The sequence below is a fragment of the Mastigoproctus giganteus genome, chromosome 9 (genome assembly GCF_048544385.1).
Source record: "Mastigoproctus giganteus isolate SK-2022 chromosome 9, ASM4854438v1, whole genome shotgun sequence".
NCBI classification, from domain to species: Eukaryota; Metazoa; Arthropoda; class Arachnida; order Uropygi; family Thelyphonidae; genus Mastigoproctus; species Mastigoproctus giganteus.
In genome coordinates this window covers 115,717,376-115,744,133 of record NC_143583.1, presented here as the reverse complement: position 1 = coordinate 115,744,133, position 26,758 = coordinate 115,717,376, and the positions used below count along the sequence as shown (strand labels likewise).

At 36.1% G+C, this 26,758-nt stretch overlaps 1 protein-coding gene across 2 annotated transcripts in view; it reads left to right on the top strand.

Moving 5' to 3' along the window:
• The window catches only part of LOC150080666 (ubiquitin carboxyl-terminal hydrolase 3-like), a 267,339-nt gene that overhangs the window by 108,807 nt on the left and 131,774 nt on the right, over nucleotides 1-26,758 (top strand). For both annotated transcript variants that reach the window (XM_090381307.1, XM_090381308.1), the window contains exon 8: nucleotides 13,315-13,428. In XM_090381307.1, coding sequence (XP_090237433.1) covers nucleotides 13,315-13,428 — 114 coding nt within the window. The remainder of the gene's footprint in view (nucleotides 1-13,314; nucleotides 13,429-26,758) is intronic.

The window sequence follows — 26,758 nt, the reverse complement described above, 5'->3', positions numbered from 1 at the left end:
ACTGTTACCCATATACAATACTATGCATTTGTGAATATTAAACTTCAATTGCCATTTCTTGGCACAACTGCCTAATTTTTCTAGATCTTGTTACAGTACTGTCATTAACCACCCTGCCAACCTTTGTATCATCTGCAGACTTGGACATTAAGCCAAATATACCTTTATCACTATCATTAATACATGCAAAAAAACTACAGTGGGCCCATGATTGAACCCTGGGGGAGTCCACTCATGACAGTCACAATGAGTGGTGTCCATTAATAACAAGTCTGTGTCTTCTCCCACTCAACCATCCCTTTATCCATAGCAGTAACTTGCATTTAATGCAACACTACTCCAATTTGTACAGCAGTGTATTATGTGTAACTGCATCAAAAACTTTCCTGAAATCCAAGTATATTTATATGATATCGGAATTATTTTTTTCATCCAGCTGCTTTTTTACTGCATCATAGTATTCAATCAGATTGGTTAGACAAGACCACACCTTGACAAACCCATGCTGTGATGAAAGTATAACTGCACTCTTGCCTAGATGGTCCAGCATTACTTCTTTAATCAGTGACCCCACTGTTTTCCCTGGAACAGAAGTTAAGCTAACAGGTTTGTGATTACTCATGCCAGTCTTTATTCCCCCCCCCCACACCATTGTGAATTGGGTATACATTTGCTCCAGTCTGTGGGAACTTCCTGCAGTTGAACTGCTCTTATAATTATGGCTAAGGGTCTGCTTACCTCCTTAATTGGATAGATCTCATTCCCCCCCCCAGGTGCCTTTCTTACATTTGACTCCAGAAGTTTCTCTTCCACTTTCCTCTCAGTTATTATAGAATCCTTTAGCTCCTGGTAGAGTTTGATAAACTTCTGGCATCCATTTGGGCGTAACACAGGTCGGCGAATGCCTACCTGTGTTACCCCCAAACAGGACCCTTGGTCATTGCATCGCAGACTGTCAGATCCATATCTCTTGGACAGGTAGCGACCATAATACTATCACATTCAATATTTACTATTCCAACTCACAGAGGATGGAACAGCACAGCCACTATTTCCCCAGATATAAAACCCACAATGATAACTGGAGAAAATTCACCGAACAACTAAAGTCAATAGCTACAGAAGAAATCCTACAAGGAATCTCTGCCTTACTAGCTAATGTCCGGGCTCTTGAAATCCAGAAGTTGATCACATTGGTTTGTGATGGCACATTCAAGAGAAGACTAAGGTGCAAAAACCATGTGCCCTGGTGGATGGCACAGCTGACCTGGCTGAGAAAAGACACTACATCTGCCCACAGGGACATTATGAGGCATATACTGGCTGTTGCATCTACTTCTATTCCACAATCACAGTCAACCATCCATAGAACTATAAATTATTGGTGGAACAAAGAGTGTAAGGTGCAGAAAAAAACCGAGGATGGAATCTTTTCGAAAGCATCCTACTACCGCCAATCTTTATGAACTAAAAGAGACTCTTGGATTTGATTTGCAAGCTCTGTTAAAAATACTGATGCTAGAATAATATGGAGAAAAATAAAACAGCTAAATGGCAAGTTTGCTCCATTAGCCTCCCCACTTCTCAACTGGAATGGGCAGGAGCTTTCTTCTCCCACAGATATAGCAAATAGGGACTGTGTTTTCAGCCTTAGGGACTGCGTTTTCACAGTTGTCTGCTTCCACAGAATGTGATCCACCATTCCAGAAGATCAAAGTCCCAACTGAACTTTAGATCTAGACGTTCTTCACCCTACAATCAACCTCGTACAATGCTTGAACTTCAAGAAGCGATATCTACCTCAAAACACAGTGTTGTCAGCACTGATGGAATTACATAATGCTCCAACACTTAGATAGAAAATCAGTCTTCACTGCTGACCTTTTTCAATTGCATCTTCCTTAAGCATTCTTTCTCCAATTCCTGACATCACTCCTATTTAATATCAGTTCCCAAACTAGGGAGAGATCATTCTGTTCCTCAAAATTATAGACTCATTTCTCTCACCGGTTGCTTAAGCAAAACCCTGGAAATAATAATTCTCCATTGACTCACATGGTATCTTGACTCCAAAAATCTAATCTTTGATAATCAGTTTGGTTTCAGAAAAAATCGATCAGCCCTGGATCTCATGGTCAAAGCCGAAACAAACATCAGGAATGCATTCATCCGAAATGAGCATCTTGTCATGGTATGCCTTGATATAGAGAAAGCCTTTGACACCACATGCCGTTTTGGTATCCTGAGAGATCTGCATTCACTTGACCTGAGAGGCCACTTGCCATATTTCATACAGAACTTCCTTCAGCACAGGTCCTTCCAAGTTTTGATACCGACAAGTCCTCTCCCAAACATATATACAAGGAGTCCCACAATGCTCCCACCTTGTTCGCAATAAGAATAAATCACATGACTAAATATATTCCCAACACTGTGAATTCATACCTCTGTTCCGGTGATCTCACTTTTTTTTTTTTTTCAGTTCACAAAACATGACCTTCATTGAGCGGCAGCTCCAAATTTCAGTTAATAGATAATGGATATTGTCTCTCTTGTTCAAAATCAAAAGTAGTTCACTTTTGTAACAAATGAAAGATACATCCAGATCCAGAGCTACACTTAGCAAATCATCCTATCTCAATTGTGAACAGCATTCGCCTCGTTGGTCTGATTTTCGATAGTAAAATATCTATGGACGTCTTACCAGAAAAAAAATGAACGTACTCAGAGTTATTTCTTCAACATCGTGGGGTGCAGACTGGTACACGTTACTCCATTTGTATAGTGCCCTAATTAGATCTCGCCTTGATTACAGTGCCCCGCCGTATGATCCTGCTAGTGAGAGCGTGCTAGTGTGACTTGCCCCAATTCAACATTCTGCCCTGAGTATCGCTATAGGTGCTTATAGAACTACACCATTTCAAAGTCTCTTTACATTGAAGCCAATAAACTTCCCATAAATCTCAGAAGAAAGATGTTACTTCTCAACTATATAACTAAAATTCAAAGTCTACCTACCCACACACCCCATTGGCCGGTACTTAATGATCCTCAGTTCACAACATACTACAGAAATAAACCCAGGGCTGTTCAGCCTACTGCTATCAGATTTTAGACATTATCACAAACTTGGAATATTCATCCTGACAAAGTTCTTCAAGATCCAAACAGTCCAGATCGCCCATTGTTCTCTATTACACCATCCTGTGACTGTTATTTCCTAAACTAGGGTAAGCACTCTTTTACAAATGTCAACATACAACAACCCCACATTGCACTCACACAAAATTATCTGCATTTTACAAAAATATATACTGATGGGCCAAAGTCTGAAAGTGGAGTAGGTGTTGCAGCCGTCTTTCCTCATAGAACCTTTTCCGTATCACTTCCCACTGAATGGAGGAACTATACAGCTGAATTATGTGCCATCAGACTTGCAATAGAAAATATTCTCCATCTGTCCATCCAAAAAAGCATGATCTATACGGACCCTCAGAGTGCACTTATAGCTTTGTAAAATATTTCTTCTCATAAACATCCTTTAATAAGGTTCATAAAATCTATTCTGATGATCCTGCTCAGATAACAAACAAACGGAATGAGTATTTTGCATCTACATTCACACATGAGGAATTATTAAGGTTTGAAAATGGCAGAAGGTTATCAAATTGTAACAGGATACTAATGATTTTGTAAAGCAAAGTGGAGGACAAATTGTTGAAGTTAAACATAAGAAAGGCACCTGGGGTGGATGGGATCTATCCAGTTATATTAAAGGAGACTGCAAAGCAACTAAGCAAACCCTTAGCCATAATTATGAGAGCATCATTGGACTCAGGGGAGGTTCTCACAGACTGGAGATGTGCAAATGTATCCCCAATTCACAAAGGGGGATTGAAGGGTGACATGAGTAATTACAGACCAGTTAGTTTAACTTCTGTTCCGTGTAAAATAATGGAATCACTGGTTAAAGATGCATTGCAGGATCATTTACACAAGACTGTAGCAATAATTCAGACACAGCATGGGTTTGTTAAGGGAAAGTCTTGTCTGACAAATTTGATAGGATTTTATGATGTGGTTACAAAGGAACTGGATGCAAAAAATTATTTTGATATCATATATTTGGATTTCAGGAAAGCTTTTGACACTGTTGCACATGGAAGACTATTGTACAAATTGGAGCAGAATGGTATTAAGAGTAAGTTGCTACAATGGATAAAAGGATGGTTAAGTGGGAAAAGACAGAGGGTGGTAATCAATGGGTGCTGCTCTTCGTGGACTAATGTTATTAGTGGAGTCCCACAGGGTTCGGTGTTGGGTCCACTGTTGTTTTGTATATTTATCAATGATATTGATGAAGGTATATCAGGCTTAATGTCAAAGTTTGCAGATGATACAAAGGTTGGTAGGGTTGTTAATGACAGTAATGGCAGTGTGCTACTGCAACAGGATCTAGATAATTTGGGCAGATGGGCTAAGAAGTGGACTGAAGTTTAACCTTGACAAATGCAAAGTACTGCATATGGGTAGAAGTAACCCCAGAGAAATGTACCAACTGTGTGGTACTACACTTAAGGTGGTACTTCACTAGGTGGTAGATGACTCTCATCAACCGGAGAAATACCACCACTTTGCTTATTGGAGACTTGAAGTGGTGGAACCCATGTTTAGTCTCTAGAGCTAAGTTCCGGTCAACCCTTCCCTATCTCTTCCATCATGCAGTATGATTGATGACTTTTGAGGTTATGATGAACGTCGTGGCGAGATCCAATATTCCTTACATTTCGAGGGTACTGCTCTAAAACGGTGTTCGCAGGCCGGCCGCTAGTTAGTACACCAGACCGAACCTATTGGTAACTCTCTAGGAGGCTTCCGGATTTGCTAGAGTATAATCTTGCTACCTCTACTCTGCCAGATAGTGACTGGAGGGAGTCTGAGTAGTGTGTATGCGGGGAGCATTGTCGAGGCCACGTTATGTCAAGGATCTGCGTATATTCATACCACGTGTACGCCATATCCAAAAATTTCATTACTTCATACAGCATGTCCCATTCACTTTTTCGTACTATTGAATACACCATGAATTGTCAAACTAATAGAGCAAGCTTATCTGCGAAAAGATCTAAAACTCCCAAACACTTCCTAATTCATTTCACAAATATACGTGGTCTCAATTCTAATTTCAACGATGTCCATTTCCACTTGCAGTCTGCCAGACCCCATGTACGTTTTCTGACAGAATCTCAGTTATCAGTTGATTCAACTACTGCTCATCTCAGATGCCCAAATTATTCGCTGTATGATTCCTTTCGCCTCAAAGGTGGTACATGTGCATATGTCCGTTCTGTTCTGATATTCCCTGTCAGAGACTTGGCAATTTGGAATCTCCTCTCTTTGATCTTCTCTGGCTTAAAATCTCTCTACCTCATTGTGTCAAATTCATCTGTTGTCTCTACCATTTTCCCAACTCCACTAATCACTTGGAGCTCTTTGACTTCTTCTCTTTGCAACCTGACTTTCTCCAGTCCAACTTTCCTAACAGTGAGGTAATTTTCCTTGGTGATTTTAATGTTTACAACTCCAGCTGGCTTCCGTTTTCTAGTGACACCGACCCAGCAGGTCGAGATGCTGAGGCGTTTGCAATTACTAATGACCTAGCACAGATTGTTCATTTACCTACAAGAATACCAGACAATCCTAATCATACAGCCAATACGCTTGATCTTTTTCTCACAAAAAACCCTTCTAAGTACACGGTTGAAGTGAGAGGTCCTTTAGGCACTTCAGATCACAACTTGGTGATTGTCTCTTCTCCAATGGAACCTTTATCTCCAGGCTATTCCCAACCTCGTGTTATTTGGCATTACAAGAATGCAAAATGGGATGACCTGCGAGACTCCTTTTCTTCTTTTCCTTGTTCAGATTACTGTTTCAAAACTTCTGATGTCACTGATTGCTCAGATCGTGTCAGTGAAATTGTTCTTGCAGGAATGGAATCCTTTATCCCACACTCCACTTTAAAATCTCGTCCTTTTTCTAAACCTTGGTTTTCCAACAAATGACCTAAGGCTGTTCAGGAGAAGAACGTTGCATATCGTAATTGGCTTGTTTCTAATTCTTCAGTTTGATTTTCTGCCTACACCAAAGCTCATAACAATTGTAAAGCAGTTATTTATTAATCAGTCCAAACTAGAGTTTGAACAGGCTAAGAGTAGAAAACTTGCTTCTTGCCCTAATGGTAGCCGAGCATTCTACTCTCTTGCCTAAGCTATTGGCCGCAACTTTTGCCCATTTCTGCTCCCACCTCTTTCCAAACCAAATGGTTCTTTTGTCACTTTAGCCAAGGATAAAGCTGACCTGCTAGCATCCCATTTTTCTTCCAGCTCATGTATTAATGATCTTGGTAAAACACCTCCCACCATTCCCAACACGCTCCATTCAATGCCTCCTGTGGTCTTCCGTCAAAAGGATATCAGAAGGATTTTGATGAATCTTGATGCTAAGAAAGCTCCACGTCCTGATGGTATTTCTCCACTTGTTCTCAAAACCTCTGCTCCTGAATTTACTTGTATTCTTTGCTGCCTTTTTTCACTTTCTTATTCCAAAGGTGTTTTTCCTTCTGCTTGGAAATTTGCTCATATCCAGCCATTTCCTAAAAAGGGTGACAAATCCCTCCCATCCAATTATCGTCCCATTGCAATTACTTCTACTCTTTCTAAAGTAATGGAGAAATCAATTAACTGCCAACTCTTAAACTACCTAGAAACCTTCGGTCTGATCAACGATCGCCAGTATGGATTCCGTCAGTGTCGATCCACTGGTGATATTCTGGCTTATGTTACCCATTTATGGACTAATTCAGTGGAAAGGTTCGGTGAAACACAAGTAGTTGCTCTTGACATCTCAAAGGCTTTTGATCGTGTTTGGCATAAAGGTCTTCTAAACAAGCGTCCATCTTATGGTTTGCCAACTGTTTTTAGTAATTGGTTATCCAGTTTTCTCTCTGATCGCTCACTGAGGGTGATGGTAGATGGCTCTCTGTCTTCTGACTTCTCCACTAATGCCGGTGTCCCCCAAGGTCAACGTTCAGTTCTTTCCCCCACTCTTTTCCCCTTGTATATCAATGACCTTCTTCCATTGATCGGAAATCCTATCCATAGTTTTGCCGATGATAGCACATTGTATTCAACTTTCCATTTTGAGAAACCTTGTCCTGCTCAATCAGCTTCATCTTCTCGAAAAGCTTCTACCAATTCCTTAAATGCCGCTCTTCAGGTAATTCTCCAGTGGGGCAAAGACTACTTAGTTGATTTCAAAACTTCTAAAACTCAGTCTTGTCTTATATCTCGCAAAAAGGATTCTTCTGCTCCTATGCTTATCTTTAGTGACACTCCGATTTCTAGGCAAAATGATATATCTCTTTTGGGGATTACCCTGACTTCTAATCTCTCTTGACACAAGCACATTACAAATATTGCTTCCTCTGCATCTAAAAAACTTTGATTTTCTCTTTCGCTCTCGCCGTTGCTTTTCTTCCAAACAGCTGCTCACTGTATAAATCGCAAATCCACCCTCCCATGGAATATTGTTCCCACATCTGGGGTGGTGTCCCCAAAACCTCTCTGAGGCTTCTTGATTCCATTCAGAAGAGGGCAGTTAGGTTAATTAATGATTCATCTCTAACAGAGTCTCTCCACTCGCTTTCTCATAGATGCACTGCTTCTGCTGCATGCCTCTTCTACAGATACTTCCATGGGCACTTTTCTTCTGAATTGGCTTCTATAATTCCCGCTCTCTCTTTCAAAACAGTCTGAACACATGCCGCCACCAGCCAACATCCATTTACTGTCCAACTCCAAACCCACAGAACCAACTTTTCATTCATCTGCAGTTTTCTGGAACAACCTTCCTTCATACGTATTTCCTGAAAATTATTACAATCTACAGAAGTTCAAGTCCAATGTCAACAAATATCTTCTTTCGTCTTCTCAACCTCCAACCCAAGCATGGTACTAAGTACTATAGGTTCTAATACCTCTCGTGTTTGGGGTTCACATAAAAAAAAAAAAAATGAAAAAGACCTGGGAGTAATTGTGTGGTCAGATATGAAGTTTTCTGAGCAATGCAGACAGGCTGCCAGGGCAGGTCATGGGGTTTTGTCAATGATATATAGGAATTTTGCTAACAGGGAGAAGGAGGTGATTGTCCCTCTGTATAAGGCAATGGTCAGGCCACGCCTTGAGTACTGCGTACAGGTCTGGAGGCCTCATTTTAGGAAGGATGTAGATTTACTTGAGCGTGTACAGAGAAGGGCAACAAGATTGGTGAGGGGAATGAAGGGATCCTCTTACCAAGAGAGGCTTAAGTTCTGGAAATTGCAGTGGCTTGGGACTAGGCTCTTGTGCGGTGATCTGATTGAGGTGTATAAGGCCTTGAATGGGTTGAGCACACTGAATTCTGATGGGATCTTTCCAATTGTTCAGATTATGAATCTAAAGGGGCATAAATTCAAATTAAGAAAGGACAGATTTAGAATAGATGTGCGGAAATTTTCCTTTAGCCAGCAGGTGGTTAATTGCTGGAACAAACTTCCATCTGTTGTTGTGGAAGTTGATAGGTTGAATAAATTTAAGGAAGAACTGGACAGGCATTTGGAGGGAATGGTGTGTTTTTTTTTTTTTTTTTTTTGGCTAATGCTGCATAAGCTCATACACTTGCTTTCTTGCATCACATGCCACTACTACTACGTATCCAAGAACTCCAGCAAGTGGACATCTTCTGCTGGATTCCAGTCCATGTTGGGATACCAGGAAATGAATGTGTGGACTATGCCGCTAAACATCCATCCAACAGAGAATTATCACAGTATTATGTTCCATATCCTGACTACAAATGTCATATAGGAAAAATATGTAGCAAGCCCAAACACAATAAACTCCGTCAAATAAAATCTGAACTGCAGTTATGGACCTCTTGCTTCCGTGTAAACAGGAAGGAGGAAGTAATCATAACCAGAGCCCGAATTGGCCACAGTCAACTTACCCATCAACTTCACAGATAATGATTCTCTGCAGTGCATACAGTGCAACTCTCCTCTTACAGTGAAGCATATTCTTGTTGAGTGTACTTTGTACACCACTGTCTGCTAAATCTCATTTAGCTTTCTGCCTGCCAAACCTTAAAGAACCCCTGACACTCTACCATCATAAGTAACAATGCCAATCTGCAGGAGTTTTACCACGTTATTAAAAAGATAAAATTATATGATCGTTTTTGACCGACGTCAGCTGTCACAATGTATGTGTAACATTCATACTGTTGATAGGTGCAATATGGCCTAAATAGCCCTTGCACCAAAAAACAACAATGAATGTGTTAAATTATGCTAAAGTGGAAATAGGGCAGCTGTGAATGACATTGAGTGAATCTCCAAATGAATTTGGATATACTACCTTTACATTTGAATTTGCATTTCAAATATATGCAGTAAAATTTTTTTTTATCCAAAATTCTCTTGAAATCTGGGTGCATCTTATTGTTTAGCAAATATGGAGAAAAGAAAACTTGGTCAACTTTAATCCTTCTAAAAATGAGTGCAAAGTAGAAGTGCATTGCCCCCATCCTCCCCTCGATGCTCAGATTTCTAGACAAGAACACATCTTTTTTTGGAATAACCCTGACTTCTAATCTCCTTGGCATAAGCACATCACAAATATTGTGTCCTCTGCATCTAAAAAAAAAAAAAAAAATTTCATTTTTATCTCTGAACTTTACCTTTCTTCTAAACAGCTAAAGACTTCTACAAATCTCAAATCTGCTCATCATGGAATATTGGCTCAATATCTAGAGTGGTGCCTAAACTATCCAAAGGAGAACAATCAGGTTAATTTGACCTATCTCTTCCAAACTCTCTCTCTCTCTCTCTCTCTCTCTCTCTCTCTCTCTCTCTCTCTCTCTCTCTCTCTCTCTCTCTCTCTCTCTCTCTCTCTCTCTCTCTCTCTCTCTCTCTCTGCTCAGTTGCATGCCTTTTCTATATATATATATTTTTTAATGAGCACTTTTTGAGTTGTTGAACTAGTTAGACATGCCTCCACACTTGCTTCAAACTTGTCAGCTCCATTCAATGTTTAACTCCAAACTCAATACTAAATTTTTCTGTTCCTCATTTATCCCTTCTTCTATTGCTTTTTGGAAAAAACCTTCTTTCATGTGTTTTCCTGAAAATTGCAAGCTACAGAAAAATTCTAATCTGAGCAAATACAATTAACTCTTTAAAATGCAGCACCCTTGTGGATTGTGAGATGTGCTGGACTTTCTCTAAAATTTGAAAATTTTTATTAGGTATACTTACTGATTTAGCTGTTTTGGCAAAACACATTTCAGTGAATATTAAGCATTAACAACAGAATTTATTGACATTATGGTGACTAAAAGGTAGTGCTGGTAGTCACAAATACTAAATAATAATAGTTCCGTTTGCTGAACGCTAACAAATGATAAACAAAAATCACAGCAAATATTACGCTCATGTACTTTAATGTCAGTTTTAAATGCACGCCTTGTATTTATTCATTGGCACATTCATTGTTATTCAGATAGAATATTAATGAATTTGCTTCATTAAAAAAATACTTTCAAATTGGAGAAATAAAAAAATTAAAAAAAAATTTAACTACGCTTTTTTCTAAGGAATATTTATAATGAGATCTGACTATTTATGGAAGAAATTAACCATAGATTTAATCAAGCATACATTTTTCAAGCTATTCCACTTTTCCATACTGGGCATTTTTCTGTTTTCCTCTCAGCTGTTCTGAAGTGACATCAAACTGGTCACCAGTTTATGCAAGTGACATAGCTATGATTTGCTAGAGCATGTTGTGCTAACTTATGATGCTTACTGAGTAAGAGATAGCACTAAAAGAAAGAAATTCAAATGTTTAATATAGAAGCTCATAGCCTCAGAGAAATTAGATGTTTGCAGGATTATCTTGTACTTTCATCCATTTTTGTGGCCAGAAGGATTTAAACTGTATTGATAATTCAATGGTCTTTATTTCCATAGTTGTGACTTTGTTTTTACAATGATTTGCCTTGGATTTGGCCTTGCCAAAAGGTTAACTGACTGTTTGTTTTTAAAAAAAAGACTGTTATTGACAGCCTGTTTGAGATCCCTCATCAGACAGCCAGTAATAATGCTCAGATGAAACATATAGCTTTAACTATATTACAGCTTTGGAAATACTGATTCATATCTGCATGGTGGCCCACATCAGACTTCTTTATAACTGTTTTGTCTGAATGTTGTTACTAAAGACCACCCACCCACTCACTCTCTGATGAAGGAGTTAGCCAGTTAGTCAGACTGGCTGTTATAGAAGTGTCATCTTTTAAACAAATGGCCAATTAACCTGTTGGCTAGGCCATCTGTAGTTCAATATCAGGGCAACTTGTTGCAAAAACATGTTTGTTTTACTCTTAGACTTGCGACCATTCCATTAGCTACAAAGTTTAAATCTTGCTGCCAGCAAACATAGATTAAAGAACAAGATGGTTCGGCAAGCATCTTATAAAGATAAAAATATCACCTTATCCTGCATGAATGCTTAAAGACAAATGCAATCATTGATATGAGTTGCCAGATTGCTTTCTTAATATTTCCAGATTGTAAAATGTGGCAGGTTTTAAAGAATTCCAGATTTTAAGTTTTACTGTGATATTCTAATTCCTTTCCCATAACCGTTTAAAAAAAAAAAAAAAAAAAAGCTACTTAAGTTAGGATTTCTTATGAAAAAACTATTTAAAGATTATTCAACAAATGGGTCTGCAATAAAATAAACAGTAATTGTATGGGCATATAAATTTCTGGCTAAGTGGAAAACAGCTTATCTAATAATTTCTTTTAATGGGCAAAAAAAGCTTCTATAAAAATTAAGTTGCATCATGAAGCATTCACAAATAACAATATTGAAAAAAAAAATTTCTCTCGTCTTTTTTGCATTAGTTTCTACAAAGTCTAGAACAATGGTTTCAACCTTTTTAGTTTCATGCTCCCATTCCACTTCTGATTTAAATTAAATCCTCTCTCCTTCCCCGAGCAAGAGCTTAAGTACTAATGTTGCCCTAGACAAAATGACCAAACATATAGCCCTAGACAAAATATCCATATACTGTCACTTACTTGAGGGAGCCCAGAGAAAAAATTTTAAATTATGATGCCCCTAAAAAATTCAAGCTATTTTTAATTTGAAAATTGGTATATTGGCTATAGCGTTTATTGTTCTAAAACAGTGGTTCCCAAACTGCTGAGATTTACGGACCCTTTCAGAAATCAAAACAAGTGTGTGGACCCCTTCAGAAAAGTTTGCAGCCTCCTACACACGTGTGTGTGTGTGTGTGTGTGTGTGTGTGTGTGTGTGTGTGTGTGTGTGTGTGTGTGTGTGTGTGTGTGTGTGTGTGTGTGTGTACGCACTGGGTTTTCTGAAAATAAAATTCGCAAGTTTTATGTGTGAAATAACTCAACTTATTTTTATACAGATATATAACAATAACTTTATTTTTCATCAATTTGTTATACATAGAATGAATAATTTGAAATATGTATACAATTATATATACTAATTATATCGAAAATAAGTAATGTTCTATTGTGATAGAAATCAGTATATTTTGATCAAAAATATATTGATAGAAATCATATATTTTTTTAATAAAATAAACACACATTACTTAATAACTTCTGAACATTTTACAGACCTTCTGGAACTGGTCTATGGACCTCAGAAGTGCTGTTCTAAAACAACTACTAACAGGTGTCTAATTGTCAAAAGATAATGTAATAAATCCAAGCTGAGAGTTTTCACAGGCTTTCCTGCAAAAATGGTTCTCTACACCTTATGGATTTAAGGGTTTTATCAAAAAATTAGGCTATATTTTATGTAATTAAGCTAGTGTCTAATTTTACATTGCATAATATAAACATAAAATATTAAACAAATACATTGAGTTGAAAATACAAAATAGTGTGTGTTGATTTAAAAATGTTGATATTATGTAACAAAAGAAAACAGTAGTTTTAAGTCAAAACTGATTAGTTCAAAAAAATGTTTTGTGTGTGCCCCTCTTCCCACCTCTTACAATCATCTTGTGTCCCTCAAGGGAGCACTTTCCACAGTTTTAAGAACCAGGTTGCTAGAAAAAGTGGAAAAAAAAAAAAAAAAATAGGTTTAATCATTTATTTTTTAATTAATTAAATATAATTTATTTAAGTTTAATCATGTTAGTATGAAAAACAAATGACTACTTTTGCAGGCTTCTTGCTGAAGAACTTAGGAAGACGTTAATATCTCTTTGGCAAGGAAGTAAAACTGCAATATCTCCAGAATCACTTTTTGCTGTTATATGGAAAGTTGTACCCAGATTTAGGTATGAATTTTTCAAACATTTTTTTTTAAGGTTTGTAATTAAACATTACAGTGTTATGTGCTGTAATGTTTAATTAACCTTGTAACGTATAAGAATTAATTATGCTTGCTTTGATAAAAATTTTAAGGAAGTTATTTTATGCATTCTATAATGACTAGTTGCACTAGTTACAAACCTGTGAGGTGTCATTAAGCACAGAAACTGCTGTAAAACCCAAATAATGCACATAATACTACAATGGAATTGCAGAACATTTCTGATGATAACATTCATAACCTTCTCTCTTGATATCATCCTGCAAATACCCACTTATAGGAAACAAACCTAACCACTAAGGTAGATATCAGAGTAAAAGATTCAGCCATCCACAGGAAAGATCAAACCACTACCACAAGTAGCACTCGTGGAAAAGTATAGATTCTTTTCGACGCCAGAGTATCATCCAAAAATAGTTCCTTTACATCACCTCTGAAAGTAGCAGCTGTATGCATAACAATCCACATTACATTAATGCTACTTTCTTCATCTTTTGAACTCAATAATAAAACAAAAATTCGATTCCTTACATAAACTGTTTGACTTGCCATATTTTAGCCCACACTGTCATACTACGCCCTTATATTTAAGAGATTCTGGTTGACACTCTTAAATTAAACCAACAGGCAATATGAACTGTGTTAACTAGTCATGGGAAATTCCATTCTTGGGAGATATAGGTTGTGTTAACAGTATGACTGTACCAAGATAATTGAAGGTAAAAGCTGAGATCGATATTGCATACCCTGGCAGACCTCATCTACCAGAATCTTTTAAATTTAAAGGTGTGGTATAGCAGTGAGTAGAAAATGCTTTTGTATCTAGACCCACTATTTATACTGGATCTCAAAACAGAAGAATTTTTCTCATTGTCATACCAACTTTTATAAGTTTATGAGACAATCTTCTCCTGCAATCTAGCCAAATACTTCCAGAGCCATGGGCTCATCCGCATTTCGTATCTCTATAAATTTTGACTAACTGTTTCTCTATCCTTAGCCATGTCATGCCCCCCCCCCATCTGACAGGTAAAACATAGGGGTGCACGTTACCACCCCTGCCCCCAGGAAGGCAAATCTCTGCTCTCTTAACTTTATTTAAACTTCAAACAATATACGGGGTGATTCAGGAGGAATAGTAATTATTTTGGGAGGTCATAATATTGATTATTCTGAGTAAAAAAGTTCATATAAACATGTGTCCAATTCTCAATGGATGCGGAGATACAGCTGTTTGAAAATGGCATGTTCAGCTCCCTGAACCAAATGTGACCAAGAAGCAGTTATAACTTGATGCTGTTTGGTGTTAGAAGTGTTTTAATAATGCTACATATCTTCACACATGCTGAATATGCCAATATGATGCTTGTTTACAGTTTTTGTAGTGCAAGTGCTATTGCTGCTTGTAGAGAATACCTCAATGGTTTCCTAACTGCAGAATACCAGATTCAAGAGCGTTTACTAGTGTTTATACCAAACTGCATAAGACTGGTACAGTTCCCAGCACTCATATTTCTTTCTTCTGAACGTGCAAATGAACAAAATGTGGATGAAAGTCTGTAGAACGTAGTCCTACTATTAGCACACGAAGAATTTCTACGCATATCAGTGTTCCATAGACAAGAGAATTGCGAACATTACATGAGCACAGCTCGCATCCATTTCACATACAGCTGGTGCAACACCTTCAACAAGGAGATGATGCCCAGCAATCAGAATTTTGTTAGTGGGTAAATGCTAATCACCGATTAATAATGTTAATATTGTTCAGCGATGAAGCTACTTTCACCCGTGACAGTATCAGCAGCATCCGTAATTCTCATAGGTGGTCAGATGAAAATCCACATGCCACTGTAGAAACAAATTTTCAACATCGCTTCTCTTTAAATGTGCAGTGCGGTATCATCGACAATCAGTTGATTGGACCTGTTGTGTTATGAAATCATCTTACAGGGCCCATTTACCTAGAATTTCTGCAAAACAAACTTCCACTACTATTGGAGGATGTTCCCTTGGCTACAAGGATTGGTATGTACTTTCAGCATGATTGAGCTCTTGCATATTATACCTATCTAGTGATACAATATCTAAATCAAACTTTCCCTGAATGATGGATCGGCCCCATTCCATTGTTCAGGGTGGTGGCCAATGAACGGGACCCTGTGCAATAGTCCAGATCTCACTCCATTAGATTTTTGTTTGTGGGGGGTGGATGAAAAGTGCCGTATACAAAGAAAAGGTGAATACAAGAGACGAATTGCTCGCTCGCATTTTGTATACTGCTGCCCTCATAAAGGAATGTCAAGACCTCAGAAGAACAACACATCGTATTACCACAAGAGTTGCAAAGTGCATTGAGATTGGCGGTGGGATTTTCGAACATTTATTGTGAACTTTAAAAATTTGTCAATTATTTGTGTTTTGTATAATTCAAAAGTCAGTAAATACAAACAAACAAACTCAGAATAATTGATACTATAACTTTCCAAAATATTTACTATTCCTCCTGGATCACCCTGTATAACTCAAAAGTGTTTAACTCTCTAACTCAGCTTTAAATCCACTGGATTTACAACTTCAAAACAACTCTTAAAACTCAATGTATAACATAAAACTCCAACTGTATAACATAATTTTTTTATATATATACTAGGGGGGCTTCGTCCCCTACTCGCTGCACTCACTTCTTTTAATAAAATAAAATACTTACAGAAGCTTTCAACACTGTCTCTTCCACAGCTATGAATACATAAATATGTTACTATAATAAAAATATAAATGCATGAGGCATAATAGAATATGAGCATGAATTAACTATAAAATATCAGTGTAAATACACCATGGTTTGTTCATAAAAATGAACAACATTCATAGTGTAAAGTCATCGATTTAATTGTATCTCATATTGTGATTACCTTCACAACGAGTTACCATTTATTGCACTACCTCGAATAAGAAATGCTTCCCTATTAGAGAAGACTATTGTTACTTATTCTCTGTGGGCACCACTACCCAGACGGCACCGTTTCAAGGCTTGTTGGCCTATCGTCGGTGGGTGGGTGATTCCACAATATGAGAGATGGCAAAGGGATTCTGTGCACCTTTTGGCATCTTTCATATTGTCACCTTCTTATTCAAGGGAAAGGTATCAACAATAGCATATGATTAGGCCAAACAAGGACTAATTAAATTTACTAGCAACCTTTCCAACAAATGCACCATATATTCTCAATTTATAGCTCTAACACTATATTAACAACCACTTCCTTACTTGTGATCTCACAGTAATATTGTACTATTGCAATACCAAAAATTAGCAAGTCAAAATGAAAGACTATTACAGAAATTTAACTGTAATATACTAAAAATGTTCTAAACATCTGTTATCATGCAAACTAAAGATTGCTGTTTTGAATATAAACTAGAATATTTTCACACTGTTACAAAACAGAACAAACCAAGAAAAAAAAAACCATTAGAAACCTTTCTAAAATATAGAAAGTCTTTAATGCTCTGTCACAGATTGGTATATTTCTGAATCAGCTTATGATAAAACTTCAGTCCTCCTTTCCTTCTTAAATAATTTATATCCAAGAGGCAACTACAAGTAGTTCATGATCCCCTTACCAATTCAGATGGATCTGTATACCATGTTCAGTCAGGTATCCTGGAAACAAACTGTGGCAAGGTCAATTACAGTCTGATCAATTATCTGATCTTGGCTGGAGTCTCCTAAAAATTTGATCACATTCTAGAGTATACTTGAAGAAGTGACCTCCAGGATCCACCTTTTATCATAAGAGTAAAATAAACTTACAGAGATCTTCTGTAGTGCCTTTACACACAAATGTCAATCACAGAACTAGCCTTCACCATTTGTTCCTCGGGAATATGTAGAGACAAACACACATTAAACCATATGAAGCTGATTTACCATGGAATTGGACCAGTGATTGGTAGTTAATACACCAAAAAATTCCCAGACAGCTATTGTGATTAAACATCATAATTCTCTTCAACAAACAGGAAATTAGTAATGAATTACCTTGTTCAGACCAGCCAAGCATATGGGGCTAATTCTTTGAAAAGATTTGCTCTTTAATCTAATACTGATTATTATTAATTAATGTCCAATTATTTAATGTTATTTTATGCAGTATTGATATCACATGAACTACAAATCAATTTGATTGATTAAATAAATATGAGGATCTCTCGGACAGTTTATTTATTCTGTGTAACTTGCAAAGCCTTAGTTGATTTTTACTTGTTTATTACTAATCCTATCCCATATCCAAAAATGAACTGAAATAAAAATTTTGTTGGTCAGAATTATTGCTTTATACCTCCCAGCATCATTAGGACCATAGATAGGCAGCTTCTGAGCTTAGTGCTATTTATCATTATGTCTAATCATGAATTTTAGTTTCTTAAACAAGTTTTTTACTTTGTGGGTTAATTTTATTAGGAGTTGTCTACTAATTAAGACATTTAGTACTCTGCTGGTTTCCTCACATAATGCTTTATATAACCCTTCACAAATGAATTCAACCATCATATGTGTGCCTGCCACAAAAATCAGTTTTCCACTTGGAGCTCATTTCAGTTTTCCACTTTGGAGCTCTGGAGTGAGTTTTATTTGTGTAATTTCAAAAATTTATAAAAATTAAAACGTTATATAAAAATGTTTTTAAATATTAATGTCTTGTTTTTACTTGATTGCTGAAAATCACAATGAAATTATTGTGAAAAATCAAACTAGAATTTTTCAAAAAATCAATCAAATAAAAAAAACTCTCTCTTTTTTTTTTTTTTTTTTTTTTTTAATCACATTCTAGAGTATACTTATTGCATGAAATAATATTGCATTAAAGAATTGAAACTAACAGGTGCAATGTCCTCTGATTTTCAAGGCTATTTTCATATTGTCATTTATTATGAGTTTTTGTTTATTTGGAAACACAAATAAGGGATGGCAGCACATACTGGAATATTTCTAGACAATTCATTGAGCCGATATATGAAAAACATATTTGTGTGCATATTCTGGAATGGATTAATAAAGCCAGTTATCATGGAGTATTACAAAGTGTCTTAGTAGTTAACTCTAAATGCCTATTAATATTTAAAAACTATTTATAAATACTCTGTGATATCCTGAATATAGTTTGGTTTTATGTGTCTGCAATTCTGTCCAAACACGATACAAGGGATTATATGCTGAAAGCCTTGTGGGTTAACTCAAGCTTGAGGGAATCTGCAGGGTTCAGGAAACTGCCAATTGGGAGGGGGGGTAATTTAGATCTGCATTTATCTAATGATATAGATCAAAGTAATGCTTGCACTCACCTCATGAATCCTTGTTTGTTGCCATCACATCTTTCAAAAACTTCTTCTTATACAACCTCTTCCATGCAACGATTACACCCTGATCCATGAGATGTTCTCAGGGTAGCAATGTTTCAAATGAGTGAGAAGACAAAGCTTGGGATACAAACCTAAATAACGTCAAGGGGTGTGTAGTTAACTATAGAAGATTACTTAGTCTCAACTGTGTCTTGTCTACAGCAATGTCAGGAGTGTTGTGAATAAAATGGCTGAATTTGAATGGTTATAGACAACTAATGCTGATATAATAGGGCTAACAGAAATGTGTGCCACCTAAAAATTGTTGATGACGAGTTCCACTGCAGTATGTATAATGTATATAGGGAAGATAGAAGGAGAGTGGGGACATGCTTCTTATCAAAAGCAGTCTGAGCACAAAAAAGAACTTTTGCTGAGTCTGAAGTTATGTCTGCCAACATAATCTATCTGGTGGCAGTTAGTTGGAAGCAAAGGAACAATGAGAGTGGGAGTAATCTACAGACCAGAAGATTGTGAAGAATATGACAAGAGTCTTTATATGCAGATGGAATGGGCAAGCAAGTGTGAATGTCTTACGGGTGACTTTAATCTGCACCAGATTGATTTGAATATGTGGGAGGGAAACTCACAATGGGGAAAAATCTTTTTTTAAATAAACTAGATGATTATTATTTGTACTAGCATGTTAGAGAAAGTACTAGGGGCGATAATATTCTTGACCTCATCATTACTAACAAATCATAGGATTTGTTAGTAATGATGAGGAAAGTACTCTAGTACTTTCTCTAACATGCTAGTACAAATAATAATCATCTAGTTTATTTAAAAAAAGATTTTTCACGTTTCTGTTAGCCCTATTATATCATCATTAGTTGTCCTAAACATTCAAATTCAGCCATTTTATTCACAACACTCCTGACATTGCTGTAGACACGGTTGAGACTAAGTAATCTTCTATTGTTAACTACCCTGACACACCCCTTGATGTTATTTAGGTTTGTATCCCAAGCTTTGTCTTCTCCCTCATTTGAAACATTGCTACCCTGAGAACATCTCATTGACTGTTGTGGCAACAAACAAGGATTCATGAGGTGAGAGCAAGCATTACTTCTACATTTATCTAATGATATAGGTCAATCTAAATTACCCCCCCCCACCAATTGGCAGTTTCCTGAACCCTTAGGGCCGTGGTTTTTGACATTTTTTTTTTTAATAACGGCACCCCCTAAGTAATTTATTTTATTTTGTGGTACCCCTACTCAATTTTCTGCCTGTCAGATCCGATTCTTTCTCTCTCTCTTTCTGTGTGTGTGTGTAAATATAAAATATTAAAAAAATATGTTATATGATAATTATTACAATAATATAGTTATAAAAAAAATTACAATTCATAATACAAATTACAATAGGCCCTCGATTTAACAGACAAAAAATTTCTGTCCTAGAGGAAAAATTTAGAACCTATTTATAACTGATAGCGTTACAGATCAGACAGATGTGTTGAAAATTCCTTCTAATGAAATAAAGGCTGTTTTATGGCTAGATGAATGCACCTGCTCACCCTAATGCTAAGAGGGTAGTTAGCAGGGATGGGAGAATTAAATGCATTTTTCTGCCCCCTAACACTACTTCACTGATACAGCTGATGGATCAGGGTGTAATCGTTCCATGTAAGAGGTTGTATAAGAAGTTTTTGAAAGATTGTGATGGTTGTTTTGGAAGAAACAGAAGATGCAGAAGACGATACAAGAGGCACCAGGACACTAAAAATTTACATCAGCATGCATACAACATCAGATCTGCTATCTTCAACTTAGCAGCTGTGTGGAAAGATACGAAGATTACTACCTTGGCCAATGCTTGGAAGAAGTTGTTGTACGATGTAGAACCTGAAGTGGACTTTGAGGGAGTTGAGGCGTCTAATTTTCGGGACACTCTTCTGAGGGCCAGCAATAAAAATGCAACTGAGAATGATGCGGAACAGTGGCTCGAAAATTATGAAGGTGATCTGGGCTATCAAATTTTTTCTGAGGGAGAGATTGCGGAAAATGTTCTTCGTGGAGAACAAGATGACGAGGACAAAGACGAAGAATCAGTTGCACCTCATCCTAAATTGTCTGTTATAAGACAACATATGGATGATATCATACATTATATTGAATCATCATCAGATGTGCTTCCTTATTATGAACATTTTAGAGAATGTCTATCTACAGTAATAAGGAAGCAGCACCGAGGTATAGAGCAACTGAAGCTTAATGATTTCTTCAAGGCCACTTCAGCTGGACCCGTTTCACCAGAACCCTCCACCAGCAAGGAATTAACACCTCTCCCTCCATATGACAGTTGTTTCTGACTCTGAAAATTGTGATTCTTTCAATTAAGTTAATATTAATATTGAATATTATGTATCTTTTTTAGTATTTTTTTTTGTGTTTTTTATTCAATGGAGTTGAAGAATTTTAAAGTATTTTCCCTGTCTAAAATAGATTTAACTGAAAAAACTAATGTTCACATTGAAAACAATTTTGTATAAGCTTTAAGGAAAAAAAAAAAAAGTGGTGGAAACACTCCATTAGTTACATTAAATAAGACTAATGGCTAATGATAAAGTTTGGTTCCTGTCATAAATTTATTTTTATATTTTTAACAGATGTTTCAGTGGCATGTATAAATTACTCAATGTACATTATAATACATCCTGTACATTGTAAGCTCATTGTTAATATATGTTTTTAAAATACATTTGATTTAACAGACTTTCGGCAAAAGCGGACACCCCTTCCCCCAATTAGTCCATTAAATGGAGGGCCTACTATATATATATATATATATATACACATACACAGTAGACTCTCAATTTTCTGATTGAGTTAAAAAAAAAAAAAGATCCCAGATAATTGATTTCCCAATTAATCCAAAAATACAGAAGTCCCCAACATATGTAAAGATAAGTTACAGGACTTCTTACGTAACTCAGGAATGGCTAATAACATATTGCTACTATATTATTATTGACAAATCTGAATTCAGCACAATACTTGTTAATGTTTGGCCATTTCCATACATCCTTATTATTTAAATTTTCTGATCCAAATCGATTGCTTTCCTTTTCTTCTTAGATTTACTAGTATCACTGTTACTTATTCTCTTAGTCGACACCATGATAAAACGGTCAAAATGAAATTTTCTGTAAAGAACTTCACAGGGTTAAAGTGAAAACTCACTATTCCCACGCGAGCTCACATTTTACTAAAGCACACATCTGGAGGTCACTACCATAAAAACAATTTGCACTTTCTGGTTTATTGGATCTTTATGTTAGCGCAATCTACTATAAAAGGGCAGTAAACTCGATCTTATTGCATTTGCGATAATACCGATAGGTGGAATTCTGTGGGTTTTTACGTTATTATGGCGAAATGTGTTCCCTTCACTGAAATCTTCAAAAAAAAAAAAAATTAATTTTAAGAATCTTCTCTTCTTTCCTATTTTTTTTCCTTGTTACTCTGCATCTCACTTGTGCAATTTGTGCATGCAGTGATCGTTGTTATTGATTGCTTATTTCTTTTTGTTTGTTTTAAATCTTACAATTCTAAAGAATAAATAAATAAATAAAAAAAGAGTGAAAAAAAATTGATGTAAGTCCGAAGTCTGTAGGTTTCTGAACACCAAAAAATGCTGAGCAATCTATGTAAAAATATGGTGATAGATAAAAAACGAAAAACTTACCATGCACTACTCGCGTGTCCAATACGATGCTTTCCTTTATTTTTTATGATATGGGGTATGGTTTGGTCACCAACATTATAATGGTTCATTATAGATTTAATAGATGAACTTTCATTTTTTCAACTTTTGTTTAACTGAAATGCAACTCTTTTGTGTTTACCCAGCATCTTTGCATTTTCTAAACAAAAAACAAATATTTACTATAAAAAAAAATGTTCACATCCTTGACATAAATAACGAAACAAAATTATTTGTGTTTTTGCGGTGCAACGGAACACAACAATTGACACGATGCTCTAAAACAAACTAAACATTCTCTTTCTCTCTCTCTTTTTTGAGTGGGGGTTGCAAGATAATAGGCACACTAATCTCCCAATGACGACTTATAATGCCACTTCTTGTTGCTTAATTAACGACTTGCAAAACATTTGTTTATACCTATTCTAGTTATTACTTGAATTTTATGATTTCTGGTTGATTTTTTTGAAATTGGAGTCTTACACTGTCCCAGTTAAACCGATCCCGGTATCGAGAGTCTGCTGTATATATATATATTCTTTATATATAATTATAGATTACCACAAAATTAAAATGCTACTGTGCACCTTTTTATAATGAAATAAATATAAAAATTTTTAAAAAAAGTTTAAGTAACTTAAACCCAAATTACATGGCACCCCTGGAATGTTGTTGTGGCACCCTAAGATGCCATGTCACCCGGTCGAAAACCATTGCCTTAGGGTTATCCTCAATGATATTAGCAAAAATCCTATCATCTTGCACCACCTTTTTGAAATGAATACCATCTCTACAAAATAGATTTCCTCTACCTACAAATTCAGGCCATACAGATAAAAAATTTCGCCCCTTAGAGCCCTGCAGATTCCCTCAAGTCTTGAGTTAATCCACAGGGCTTTCAGCATATATAATCCCTTGTATCGTGTTTGGGCAGAATTGAAGATGCATAAAACCAAACTATATTCAGGATATCACAGAGTATTTATAAATAGTTTTTAAATATTAATAGGCATTTAGAGTTAACTACTAAGACACTTCGTAATACTCCATGATAACTGGCTTTATTAACCCATTCCAGAATATGCACACAAATGTTTTTCATATATGGGCTCCATGAATCGTCTAGAAATTTTCCAGTATGTGCTGCCATCCCTTATTTGTGTTTCCAAATAAACAAAAACTCATAATAGATGACAATATGAAAATAGCCTTGAAAATCAGAGGACATTGCACTTGTTAGTTTCAATTCTTTAATCCAATATTATTGTATTAAAAAAAGTTTTTTTTTTTTTTTATTTGATTTTTTGAAAAATTCTAGTTTGATTTTTCACAGTAATTTCATTGTGATTTTCAGCAATCAAGTAAAAATAAAACATTAATATTTAAAAACATTTTTATATAAAGTTTTAATTTTTATAAATTTTCGAAATTCCACAAATAAAACTCACTCCAGAGCTCCAAAGTGGAAAACTGAAATGAGCTCCAAGTGGAAAACTGATTTTTGTGGCAGGCACACATATGATGGTTGAATTCATTTGTGAAGGGTTATATAAAGCATTATGTGAGGAAACCAGCAGTAGTGAGGAAACAACTCCTAATAAAATTAACCCACAAAGTAAAAAACTCGTTTAATTTTCATAAACGACATCGATGAAGGGATAGAGGGCGTGATGTCTAAATTTGCAAATGAAGTTAAAATTGGTGAGTAGTTAATGATCAATGTCAAGCTGAGCTTCTTCAGAGATACCTAGATAGACTTCAGGAATGGTCAGGAAAATGGCAGCTATGCTTTAATCCAACAAAGTGTAAGGTATTACACCTGGGAAACAGTAATCCCAAAATAACTTATTCACTTGCTGGAGTTCAACTAAACCCAGTACTGGAGGAAAGGGACTTGGGTGTTACCATATGGTCAGACATGAAATTCTCTGAGCCATTGTAACCAGGTTGCTAGGAAGGCCCATGGTGTTCTATCGATGATCTATCGAACTTTTGCAAGTAGAGATAGAGACGTGATAATCCCATTATATTAGGCTTTTGTTAGACCACACTTGGAATACTGTGTTCAAGTATGGAGACCGCACCTAAAGAAACACATCGAGCTTCTTGAAAGGGTGCAGAGACGGGTAACTCGCCTGGTGAGATCGGCAAAAGGGCGTCCTTATGAAGAAAGACTTTGGATATGTGGGTTGCAGAGTTTGGAAACTAGACACCTTAGAGGAGATTTGATTGAGGTGTTTGAGGCTCTGAGAGGCATCAGTAAAATGAATGAGGAGGAAATTTTCAAGATTATAAATGATGCTAGAACTAGGGGACATAAATTCAAGTTACGGGGGGGAAATGTTTAGATTGGACTGCAGGAAGTTTTATTTTAGCCAGCGAGTTATAAATTACTGGAATAAGTTGCCTACATGGGTGGTAGTGGCTGACAGTTTGGGGAAATTCAAAGGTTATCTGGATAGTACCTTTGGGTCAGGGAAGCGCATAGGATGATAGGTTTAATTTCCTTTTCTTTTATTAATTATTATTATTATTTAATTTTTTTTATTTTATTTATTTTTTTATTTATTTATTTTATATTATTATTTTTTTTTATCATTGTTTTATTCGGGGTTTTTTTTTTTTTTTTTTTTTTTTTTGGCTGGTGCAGCATAAGCCATAGTCTTTCTTGCACCATGTGGCCATTATTAATACTAATACAAAGGGATGTCCTTATGAAGTGAGACAAATGAGGATTGCAGTGATTGGAAACCAGGCAACTCGAGGGATATGATTGAGGTGTATAACACACAAATGAACAATAATGAAATTTTCACAATGAAATGATATACAAAAATTGGTAAAGGATATAAATACAAACAGTTTAGGGGAAACTGATAGAGTAGATCTCAGGAAGTTTGCTTGATTGGAACATTGTTAACTACTGGAATAAACTGCTTCCCTGAATAATCAGGACTGACAGTTTAACAAAATTGAAAGGCAGTACTTTCTGGTATTGGAAAGAGTGATTGTATATAGTTTTTATAAAAACCCTATACAACCCTATTTTGGACTTCAAAAATTTGGCCCTTTAAAAGCAATATCAAATTTGTTAAAGGTTAACCTTTGTGAATTATTTAAAATTGTTAAAGGGTAAAATTTATTTAGAAAGCTGTGGAATTGAGTCAGTGTCTTTGCTTTAGATCCATAAAAACAAGACAAATGTTCTGTGTAATTTGTATAATCTTCTGAGTAATTTGCATTTCTAGTTAAATTTCTTAATTTTTTTTATTCGTTGTTTAACAGATTGTTTTTAATTTCATTAAAGGGCCAGTTTAACCAGAAATTATTATTATTATTATTAGCTATATGGTGCAAGGAAGCCTGAGGCTTATGCTGCACCAGCCAAAAAAAAAATTCTGAATTACCCTGAGAGAGAGAGAGAGAGAGAGAGAGAGAGAGAGAGAGAGAGAGAGAGAGAGAGAGAGAGAGAGAGAGAGTCAGAAGTAGAAGGGAATCACCAAGAAAGAGGAAGAATGGTTATATCCAGCTCAGGACCCTGGGTGTGCCAAGCCCATACTCACCAGATGTTGAGCCCCTTGGAATATTTTGTTTACATTAGTCTTGTTTTATGGATCTCTGGCAAAGAACTACCTAATCCAGTTGTACAGCTTTTGGAATAAATTCACAAAAAAAAAACATCTCCTCTACCTCTGCTTGAATGTGGCTATTCAAAGCCCCATTCTAGTGCCTTTCTATATGTTTTGATAAAAGCAGAACATGACCTCTTCCTCCTCACCATTGTTTACTGGAACTATAGACACAGGCAAGGTTTTCAATTATAATTCTGATGCTCCCCTCCCACACGCACATAGCATAAAAGCAGGCATTCATAAGAGCTTTGATGAGCCACTATGTTTTCATCAATCTCCTCCACTTCAAACCTGAACTCAGAATTGATTGAATCAAACTTCAAAGAAGTTTTTAAACCAAAAAAATCACCTGTATTTAATTTAAAAAAACAAAACAAAACATGAATAAAACTATTTTCATAATGGATAGTCTCCAAAACAGCTGACACTCAACTGAGTAAAATAGCACCATCCTTCTCCTTCAAGTTCAAGAATGAGACAATTCATTGTAAGGATTCACAATATGACAGGTGGTGATGATGCCTGTTGTGCAAACTTTGTTTTTAT